This window comes from Oryx dammah, unplaced genomic scaffold (genome assembly GCF_014754425.2).
Source record: "Oryx dammah isolate SB20612 unplaced genomic scaffold, SCBI_Odam_1.1 HiC_scaffold_25, whole genome shotgun sequence".
In the NCBI taxonomy this organism is placed as follows: Eukaryota; Metazoa; Chordata; class Mammalia; order Artiodactyla; family Bovidae; genus Oryx; species Oryx dammah.
The window spans coordinates 104,036,580-104,047,330 of NW_024070209.1; the positions used below are offsets into that span (position 1 = coordinate 104,036,580).

At 62.9% G+C, this 10,751-nt stretch overlaps 1 protein-coding gene across 2 annotated transcripts in view; it reads left to right on the forward strand.

Moving 5' to 3' along the window:
* Positions 1-10,751, forward strand: part of COL5A1 (collagen type V alpha 1 chain) — a 137,976-nt gene that overhangs the window by 38,404 nt on the left and 88,821 nt on the right. For both annotated transcript variants that reach the window (XM_040225636.1, XM_040225637.1), the window contains exons 3-4: positions 528-741; positions 1,792-1,954. In XM_040225636.1, coding sequence (XP_040081570.1) covers positions 528-741; positions 1,792-1,954 — 377 coding nt within the window. The remainder of the gene's footprint in view (positions 1-527; positions 742-1,791; positions 1,955-10,751) is intronic.

Here is a 10,751-nt window from a genome sequence, read left to right on the forward strand (position 1 = left end):
TATTTTACCTTTTCTCTGATTCACATATCAACCAGGAAATGTCAGCCATTCGAGTGGTAATCCCCAGCCTCCTGCCTTCCTTCCCCTCTTCTCTCTCCTCCCACCCTCCAAAGGGTGTGGAATGAGACACACTCTGCTAGGTTCAGCCTTAGGCCCTGCAGAGGGTCAGAGGTGCGTCTGGAACAGCACCTGCCCAGAGGAAGCTCACATTCTAGAAAGTTCTAAGGATTTAGACATAGATGTATTGAGGTTTGAGAAGTAAAAAGATAGGACTGAAGGCTCACAGTTGGAAGGAGCAGTCAGGCTTCTTTTTAATTGAGCCTCGAAAGGGGTGGGTTTGGCCATGTGGGGTTCAGGAAGGGTTGCAGGAACGGTCTGATCCAGGGGCAGATGTGAAGCAAATGTCTGTGCACAACCATCCACAGCAGAGGCTTCCAGGTCCCTGAGCTGGTTTGTTTGCAGAGAGCTGTGGCTGGGCAGGGTTGAGGGCTTCCCAGCTGCCTCCTAACCTCTGTCCTCTGTTCCAGCATCTGCGTTTCCTGAGGACTTCTCCATCCTAACCACTGTGAAAGCCAAGAAAGGCAGCCAGGCCTTCCTGGTCTCCATCTACAACGAGCAGGGCATACAGCAGATCGGCCTGGAGATGGGACGCTCTCCAGTCTTCCTCTACGAGGACCAGACGGGGAAGCCGGGGCCGGAGGACTACCCCCTCTTCAGAGGCATCAACCTGTCGGATGGCAAGTAAGTGGCACCGCTCGGCAACCCCTCCTTCCCCTGCTGGCGGGTTGGGTGGGTCACCTAAAGCCCCTGGGAGCTAGGGACCTAGCAGCAGGATGTGATTTGGAGCAGGACGGAGTCAGCATGCCCGCGGGTCAGAGAGCGCACCGGGCTTGGAGTCCGGGGCTGGTCTCCGTCTGGTCTCATCCTCTGTGGCTCTGGAGACCTTTCCTCTCCCTGGACCTCCTTTAGTGAAGCGCACTAAACAGTATCAAACGCTAGCCTGTGAGTGTCTGCAGGGACACGGGAGACTGTGCAGGTATACCCAGCCTCTTCCAGAGAGGACTCGTGAGATCCCGAAGGAGGCAGACACAAGGAGGGCACAGCACCCCACTCCAGGACTCGTGCCTGGAGAGTCCCATGGACAGAGGAGTCTGGCAAGGGACAGTCGATAGGACTGCAAAGAGTTGGACACGGCTGAAGCGACTTAGCACGCACTCGGGGATGCAGATACGGATGTGAGAGTGACTGAAAAAGAAGTGAGGTTTTTCCAGAACTCTCTGTTGGGCACCTCCCTAAACCCTGGTAGTTTGAGATCACTCATTTTGTGGCCCACACGTCTGAGGCCACGTGCTGTGATCCTTCAAGAACTCAGGATGTTAGTCCTGCGTTTCTCACTGACAGCCTCAAGTAGGTCCATCCGTCCCCCCATCTCCCGACAGACTCGGTTTCCCTACAGCCTGCATTTGCGTTTGGGGCTGGGGCTGCTACATAGAGGAGTGCTACAGGGCTTCCCTGCCCTTGACCGGAGCCAGGTTTCAGGGCCGCGCTCCGGGCCAGACAGCTGACCTCATCCTAGAGGCGAGAGGCCTGAGTTGAGTGCAGGTGATCCCCCGTGGCGGGCAGTGTGGACCCGCGCCCACGCCTGTCTGGCCGCAGCAGCTCGGCTCTGAGAGACTCTGCAGAGGACAGATTCCTCCCGCGTCTCCGGGGACTTTTGGCAGGGACCCTCGGCGTGGTACTTGGTGACACCCGGCCCCCCGTCACCTGCTCCGGCTGGCTGTTTCTTTGCAGGTGGCACAGAATCGCTCTCAGCGTCCACAAGAAGAATGTCACCTTGATCCTGGACTGTAAAAAGAAGACGACCAAGTTCCTGGACCGCAGCGAACACCCTGTGATAGACGTCAACGGCATCGTCGTATTCGGCACCCGGATTCTGGATGAGGAAGTGTTTGAGGTCAGCAGGGGGCCGGGCCATCCCACGCCCCTAGGACACAAGCCGCTGTGGCCGGTATCCCGAGCTCCGCTGCGGTGGGGAGCGTGGGCTGACCGTCCCGCTTCTATTAAGGGCGGGACTGAGGTCTGCCTGGGGAGATGGGCAGGCGGTTGGACGAGCCCTTGGGCTTTGAGCGCCTGGCGAAGATGCGGTTCTGGTCTTGTGTCTCTGCAGGCTCCTGCTGGGGCCCCGTGCGCAGCTATGAGAGGGTCATGGGGCCTGGTCACGGTGCAGGCCCGAGGGGGCGGGACTTCTGGCCTTGGGCAGGTTGCTATGACGTTTGACCTCAGCGTCTGCACCTGTGAAGTGGGATCGTGCGTGCAGCTTCTTTATAGGCTGTGGAAAATCTTATGGTGGGGTTGAATGCGGTAAAACACCACTGCCTGCTCCCAGCAAGCGCTTGACACACGTCGGTCTTGATCGTGGCCTGGCGTCGAAGCAGGTGGATGGAGCACAGTTGGTCGGATGTGGGTTAGCAAGGAAAATCAGAAGAGCCGCCTCCATGGAAGCGGTGGGTGGGGAGGACCAGTGTGGGAAGGTAGGTCTGCACATCCTGCTGAACTTGGCTGCTTTTCTGCAGAGCAGCTGTCCAGGGCGGCTGTAGCCAGTGGGCCACAGGGTGGGCTGGGCTCCTGGGTCCGGCTGACGCTGCCAGATTTGGGGTGTAATGAGGATACGCCCTCTGAGCGTGACTCCGCTCTGGCCACACTTGCCCGGAGACCCGGGATGAACTGCAGGACGGCTGGGCTGACCCAGGCCCGCGCGGCTTCGGGGCTCTCCCGGGGGAACTGGTGTCCAAGGCTTGGGCGTCGCACAGACTGGGATTGAGTGTTCTGCTGGTGTAGACTTCCTGCTGGTGCGAGGATCTGGGTAGAGCAAGTGCCGCTGGGGAGCTTCAGGACTCATTTGTAACCTGTGGGTGCCGGCAGCCTTGCCTTCGCGGGGGGCTCGCGGGGGCTCACCTGTGAAGCACTTGGCTTGGGGCCCTGCCCAGCGCCCGGGAGCCTGGGTGCCTGCCACCGCCCTCGCTCCTCTCGCTGGAAGTCTGAATGCAGCGGCAGGCCCGTGAGCAGACTGGGGTTTGAACTCACAGGCCGTGCAGTAGCTTGTCTGCGCAGGGCCTGATCTGGATCTGTCTGATTTCTGGCTCCTTTTGTGTGCTGCTAGTGGGTCTTTTATTGTAAAGATTCAGGGGAAAGCTTTATCTATCTTAAAAGGATCCTGCGCCAAATTCTTCTTCCCTGATTTTCCGAGCCAAAAGAGTTGTTTTCCCACGAGCACAAGCCTGTCGAGACTCCAGGGCTGTAGGGGGCCCTGGGGAGGTCAGGGCGGGCCCAAGTCCCAGCCGCTCTGTTTATGAGCCACGAGGCCTCCCCGCTGCCCTGAGATGCTTGTGCGGGGGAGGGGTGGCTAAGGACTGCCGATGCCACCGCTGTTCCCCAGGTTCATGGATAGAGAGGGACAACAGTTTATGATTGTCCAAAGAAGCAGATCTCAAATTGGATAGCTCAGGTTTCTCTCCTCTGCTTAGCCTTCCGACCATTGGGGCAGGTCTCGCTCAGTAAGCAGGCAGGCTTTTTGATTGCAGCTCAGAAATAGGTTCAGAATTCCAGGAGCCCTTCTTCCTGGTTGCGGCTTTCGATCTGAGGCTGAGGGGCTGCCAGGCACTTCTGTTGACAGCAAACTCCTCTCGCTCTGAGGGAAGCCGTCCCGTAGCCTTGGCCTCTCCTGGCTGGTGGACCTGTCCGTGTCTGAAAATGTGGCCCGTCCCATCTTTCCTGCTGAAGGCCCGGGAGCCGGCGGCGGGGTGCCCTCGGTGCCCCGAGCACCGTTTTTTGCTTTTTTTCCCTCACAGATAAAGTTGGAAGGGTGGTCTCCAGGTCCCCAGCCAACCTTTGTCTTATGGCAAGTGAGACAGAATCTTTCTTTTTATGTTTGGAAATAAAAACGATTTCACTTGACTTTTCAGCAGATCCCAAATTGCGGCACTTGCTGTTTTAACTGTTTTGGCTCCTAGAGGCGTCTCCTTAGAAGGAGGAGCCAGCGCCGTTGAAAACTGTTTCCCGGCAGCCACACTCTTGCCCAGGGAGGGTGACTTCCCCTCATTGAAAGCCGGTTTGTCCTGAAGCTCTGCAAGCTGCGGGGGCAGCCGGAAGGTTCTGGTACTTTGGCGGACAGCCAAGCGGCCTCTGGCACAGACTGGTCTTCGCGATTTGCACTGTTTCCAAACGAGGACTTGCTGAACTCTAGAGCGTCTGTGGGGGGTACCGGGCTTTCTGGGGTGCGTGTAGCCCCTCGGAGGCCTCTTTATCCAGAGAGGTGGGGGGCGTGGAGACCAGGGGAGCAAGGCAGACAGCACTCCCCGCAGAGCAGAGCCCGCTTCCAGCTGGTCCGCACCCTGCCGGGGCCTCCCTGGGGCCGCCGCTGGCCTGGTGTGCGGCTGGGCAGGGGGCAGCCACCCCGGCTCCCTGGGCCCCGCTCCCCACCCGGCCCTGGTGTGAGCCTGCCTCTGACGGGGCCGCCCTGCAGTCAGGGACACAGCGCCCCCCACCCTTCCAAAGCCCCCGGGAGGAGCGACTGCACAGCGCGGCCCCTCAGGCCTTCAGGCACTTCCTGTCCGGCCGGTGGCCAAGAGCCCCCTCAGGCCCGGGGTCCTCACCTGCAGAAGGGGCACGGCAGGGCCAATGCTGGGTGCCCCGGGGTGCCCTGTGACGTCTGTGAGACGCCTGCCCCGTGGGACCGCAGTGAACCACACTGGCCGGCGCCCTGGCAGAGCGGGGGGCCTGTTGTCAGCTCCCATCGGGGTCTAACCCGTCAGCCGTGGTGGCAGCTGTGACCGAGGTCCCCCCCTGCCGGGGCGTGGGGTCACACGCTGTCCCGCGTCCCACCTTGAGACTTCAGTCCTGGCCACACGCCTTGGAGACGAGGGCCCCACGCCATGCAGGGCTGGGCCGCCTGGGCTCACAGGCTCCCCGTCCTGGGCCCAGAGACCTGTAGGGAGGGTGGCGCTGGGTGGCGCCTCCCCAGCCGGGGCCTGTCCTGGGCAAGGTCCCCGTGGGGGCCGCCCCTCCGGGTGCCCTGGCGGCTCAGGAGGGGCTCAGGCTGGCTCCCCGGTCTCTGCTCTCCCACCTCGCTGACCCGGCCGAGCCTCCACCCTTGCACCCCTGTTCCCAGGTGGAGCGCGTGCCCGAGGGCTGCCCGGGGAGCTGCCTGCAGGCGCCCGCAGTGACATTCCCAGGAGCTCCGTGCCCTGCGTCCCGTCCCTTCTCCTGGGGAGCGCCTGCGCCCTGGGACTCGAGAACCGTGGGGGCTCCCCAGGCTTTGTCCCACCCCCTGGGGCCTGCTGTCTGGGGAAGTTGGGGGTCCTTCTTCAGACCCCCACCAAGAGCGGTCCTGCAGGCCCCCCATGCAGGAAGACGTCTTGTTTTCACCCCGGGCTTAGGAACAAGCTTTGTGTTTTTGGAAACAGACGAGTCTGCCAGGGGAGTGGGTGCGTCTGGCAGGCAGTGGGAAGCGGCTGGTTTTCTTCGGGGGCAAGCCCGGGTGGGAAGCCCGCAGGGCCCCGTGCCCACTCACCGCCTGTGTGCTCTGCCCTCCCCGCACTGGGTCATCCGGTGCCAGAGAGGTTGAGTAACTTACCGGAGGTCGCCCAGCTGACTGCCGTGCAGTGGCGTTAGTGCCCTGAGCTGTGGTTGCCCAGGGCCCACGGCCTGTCCTCTCGTGATGGGGGGCAGGCACGACAGTCCCAGCGCCCGGCGTCTCTACCATCCGACCGTGGAAACTGGGACCATCGCGAGCCAGGGCGCCTCCCTGCTGGTCCAGCCGTGCTGGCGGGTGCCGGGCCCTGCTCTGGGCCCGTCGTCCGGCACAAGCCCCGAGCACGCCGGAGTCCCCTGGCTGGTGGGGTCTGGGAGGCCCTGGCGCCTGGCAGGCGGAGCCAGCACACACTGTTGCCAGAGCCGCCCTCCCTGCGTGCCTGGGGCCCTCTGCCTGCCCAGCACCGTTCCCTGGTCTGGACTCGGAAGCGCAGGACCCGTCTGGTGGACCCTGCACCCCGCTGGGCTCCCCTATATACCTGGAGCTGGCCGATGCTCCAGACAGAGGGGTCTGCAGGGTGGGATGGGGGCACATCAGGACCCGATGGTGCTCTGGGCTCCTTGGGGGAAGGACCCTCCTCTCGGGTGAGCCTCGAAGGGGAGGGGGATGGGAAGAAGGAGGCCTTCCCTGGGGGGACAGGGAGCCAGTGAGCTCGGGGCCAGGAGCCAAATGCCCTTTGAAGGTGTTGAAAATTTCGAGGGCAACAAGACCAAACAGACTGTAAACTGGAGGCTTTCTCTGGAAACCCCGTGGGTGCCCGCGGGGAGGGAGTGGCTTCGCGCCCTAGGAAGGGTCCTGCCGTCTGTCTGCCATGCTCCAGCCTCTTGGCGGCCCCAGGGGTTTACCTAATCCCCAAGGCCCTTCTTCCAGGAGGCTGTCCTTCCCATTGACACCATCTTTCTTGGAATTCAGCTCTCCTGGGGTAGGAGCGGGGCCGCAGCCCGAGAGGTGCTTCCCCAGCGGTTATCGGAGGCGGCCTGGGATCCCTCTCTTGGGAGGCGGCTCGCACTCCTCGACGTGGAGGGCGTCTGGTGTCAGAGCCTCAGAGCAGAGGGAGCAGTCGGCTGGTGTCTTAGGCCGAGGCTGTGACCGGTGACCCTGAGCCCCTCTGGGGACATCCTGTCCTGACCAGCTGGCTAGGCCGCTGGGTGCAGGACACTGGCTGGTCTGGTGGCTCAGGGGAGACGGGGGAGGTGACGGGACGGCAGGTGGGGTAGCAGGTGGCTCCTGGGTCCCTCAGGCCACGGGCGGTCTGCTGGGGCGTGTTCCTCCTGCGGGCGTGGCCGGGCCTGGCCCCGCTGCTCTGCTGGTGACCCCCGTTTGCACTTTTCTGCGCCCCTTTCTGCCCACCATCCCCCGGCTTTGTCAGTCTCTCCCTAATGGCTGGAGAAGGGCCGCCGTCACTTCCAGGGCGTGCTTTTTCCTTCCGTGGGAGGCGGTGCGGGATGGGGCTGGTGGGACCAGTCTGGGTTCACCCTCTGGTCTGCTCAGTCGTCGGGCGGCCGGACGTCGGTGAGGCAGGAGGGCGTCTGAGCGTGTCGAGCGGCTCCGGGGGCTTTTCGGGGGCTGTCTCTGGGCCCCCAGCCTCCCTAGTTGAGGGTGTTCACAGGCCAGGTGCCATCCCCACCCCAGGCACACGAGTGTTTCTCCAGTTGGGGTTGCCAGGTGGGCCCGTCCTGGGAACGCGAGGAGCTGGGCTCTGGTGCCAGGCCAGGTGGGAACTGCGGCTTCGTCTGCACAGCAGGCCAGGGCGTTCCGGACCGATGCTGGGGTCCACTGCACACTCAGCACCCAGGGCTCAGAGCGAAGCGTCAGGGAACGCCTACGAGCGCTCTTCATGGCCGTCCGCAGCCGCCGTAGGCCCCGTTCCCACCGGACCCAGCAGCGCAGAGGCGGCCCTGCAGGTGGTTCCGCGTGCCAGGCCCACGTCTCTGTCCCGCCCAGGCTGGTGTGGCCGTGTGTGCCCCCCAGCGACTCCCAGGGGAGGCCCTGGCGCTCAGAGGCGCCCAGCAGGGCCCAGGGTCTGTGTGGCAAGGGTCATGGTCTACATGTGTGCCTGGACCTTAGATGGGGTGAGGGGCGGAGGCTCCCAGGGCTAAGTCTTGGGCCCAGGACCCCCGAGGGGCACCTCCGCCCCCGGCTGTCCCAGCAGGCTCCAGTCCTGGGCCGGGCCGGGCTGGAGGGCTGCACCCACGCTGGCCCCTGCTCCCTCCTTCCCGTCCTGCTGCGCTTTGCCCAGGAGCAGCCCCTGCCATCGCAGGCCCCGTGCAGCGGCCGCCATGTGCCCTGCGGGGCACTCTGGGGTGCGGGGGGCTGCACGGGAGCCGTGGCCAGCAGCCCCTCTGCTTCAGCTCTGCCCACTTCACGGGGACCCCCTTTGGTTCCTAGCGAGGACAGGGACCTCGCCGTCTCTGTGTTTCCTGGACCCCAGAAACAAACGTCCTTGGTTGGGTCTCTTAAAGACAGGAGTGAAGTAGGTGCCAGTTCTGGAGGCTAGAGATCTGCAGTGTGAAGTCGGTGGGGCAGCCTCCCCTGGCGGCTCCAGGGAGGGTTCCTCCTGCCCCTCCCAGCTTGGAGAACAGGGGGCATCGCCCAGCCCAGCAGCAGGTGGATAGTCCGGAGGTGCACCGCCTCGGGTGGCCTGGGGGCGGGCAGGGATCCCCGGGGAAGCGCAGGCCCAGTGACCCTGCTGTGGGCGCCTCACGCCTCTCCCTGCTCCATCCCCACCGCCCTCTCCTCTCCTCTGTCTGCCTCTTACAGAGACTCAAGTCACTGGAGTCAGGGCCCATCTTAGTCCAGCCTGATCTCTTCTCCAGACGCATCACTTAACTACCCCTGTAAAGACGCCATTTCCCCGGGAGGCCCCATCCCCAGGTTCCGGGGATGAGGACTTGGGCCCCTGGTCTGGGGTCCCTATCCAGCCTGCTGCTCAGGCCAGCGTGGGGAGAGGCTGCTCTCCCTTCAATGCCTGCAGGGCACGTGTGGGTTATTAAACGCGGGTCTGCGGGCATGACTATTTGCTTGGTTTCAAATCAAGGTCTTTCTTGGGTTGCTGAGTTGTCCACAGGGCCCGGGGGACAGGGTAGTCTCTTCCCAACTGGGTGGGGTGGGCGGCACTCCTGTGCACAGCTCCCGGCTTGAGTGGGCAGCTGACCGGCCAGTGAGGACCACGCGCAGAGTTGGAGGTGCGTTTCTGTCTTTTGATTCTCAGATCCGGGAGGGGCTGGGCCCTGGGTGCGCCAGGGCCACGACTCCTGCCTGGGGAAGGTGGCCGGCAGCCCATGGGCTGGGGCGGTGTGACCGCTGAGCCCAGGCCAGCTAGAGCGTGGTCATGTGCGGCCGTCCCTGCCAAGGGGCTTTCGTCTGGAATTGCCCCTCGGGTGCACAGTGATTTTGGGGGGTTAGGGGTGCTGGCCTGGGTCACGCCGGGCACTCAGGATCTGTGTTGAGCCTAGCAGTGGCGGGGGACATCTCCACGCAGGCCGGCAAGAAGGGGTCCAGAGAGACCCCACGGAGTTTCAGGCAGACCCTCCCCTGCCCAGACGCTGTGGGAATGGGCCCCTCCTGAGCCTGGCAGAGGCCTGCAGGCTTGTTCCATGGAAACAGTGAGCAGGAGGCCCGCGTCCTAGCCCGGCCGGGCTGACGCCACTCTGGAGGCCTGCCTGGTGGCATGAGGCAGCTTACACTGACCTGTGAGTCCCCTGGGAGGATGGCAGCCGAGGACCCAGAGGCCAGGACTCTAGGGCACTGTGGTGACTGTCAGCCCTCCGGAGCCCCAGAGTTCTGCACATCAGTCAACAGAGATGATCCCACAAGCACCCGCCAGCTCCTGCAGAGCCCAGGCTCCCGGCTTGTAGTTGGTGCTCCCTGGAGGCTGTGTTTGAGGCCACGTCTCGGGAACTGGGACGTGCAGGTTGTCCCCGGGAGTCAGCCACACCATCATACCCTTCACGCCCATGTCCAGCAGTGAGCGTTTGCAGTTGAGGTGGCAGGGTCTTGGGGGGAGCCTGGGACCTTGGCTGGCATTGTACCGCAGGGCCTCAGTGCTCGAAGTGAGGCTGGATTGCAGCAGAGTCTGCTCAGGTCGCGGGTGCTGGTGCGGAGCGTGTGGGGCAGTCCTGGCCTCTGGAGTCGCCCCTGCCTGCCACTCCCCTGGCTGGCCCCCACGAGGAGTGTGTGTTCTGCATGGGAGGCCTTCTGGTGGCTGAGGGTCTGCAGGAAGACCCTGCCTGTTACAGGTGATGCCAGGTTACTCTCCTGGCTCACAGAATAAGATGCAGACAGGTCTTTCCAGCTGGGACTGTCTTTTGGGATTCCGTGAGAGTGAAGATGAATTTCTGCACTTGGGTTTGCAACAACCAGAAGGCAGGTGTGGGACGGCGCAAGGTGGGCATGGGGTGTCCACGTGGAGGGGACGCGGGAGTCAGGCAGCCCACTAGCGGCCGTGGTGTGAGGTGGGCGTAGGGTGTCCACGTGGAGAGGACGCAGGAGTCAGGCAGCCTGCTAGCGGCCGTGGTGTGAGGTGGCATCACAGTGACACCTTGGAAACGGAGGGCGGGATGACAGAAGAGCTGAGCTGAGACCTGGAGTCTGAGCCGGAGCTGGTGCCTGGGGTGGAGCGTCTCTTCCAGGCAGAGGTGAGCTGCTGACAGAGTGAGAACCACAAGAAAGACTTGCACCACGAATCTTCACCATCCACCTCCTGCACCAGGCCCGGGCCTGAGGCCACCACCTGCAAGATGGCTTCCTTGACTTCCCCGGGCAGAGTTATTCACCTCATCACCTGGGTACCTCCTGAGGAATCGATGAGAGCTTGAGACTTGAGGTCAAAGAGACGATTTACTCATGTTTGTGTCCATAGGCTCATTATAGACTTGCTAAGAATCCTACTTGAAAGGGTAAAAGGATGAATAATCAGAAGACTGCCTTCAGAGGGAGAGGCTGGTGAGCCTTTCACGGGGACCCAGGACTGATGGTGACGGTGGTGGTGGTGGAGTTAACGAGGGGGATGGGGGTGATGGTAACGAGGGGATGGGGTGATGGTGGGGACTGAGCTGACGATGACGGCAACGATGGTGGTGATGATAACGGTGATGGTGGTGATGGCAACAGTGGTGACGATGTTGGAGACGGGGTGGTGGAGGTGATGGTGATGGAGGTG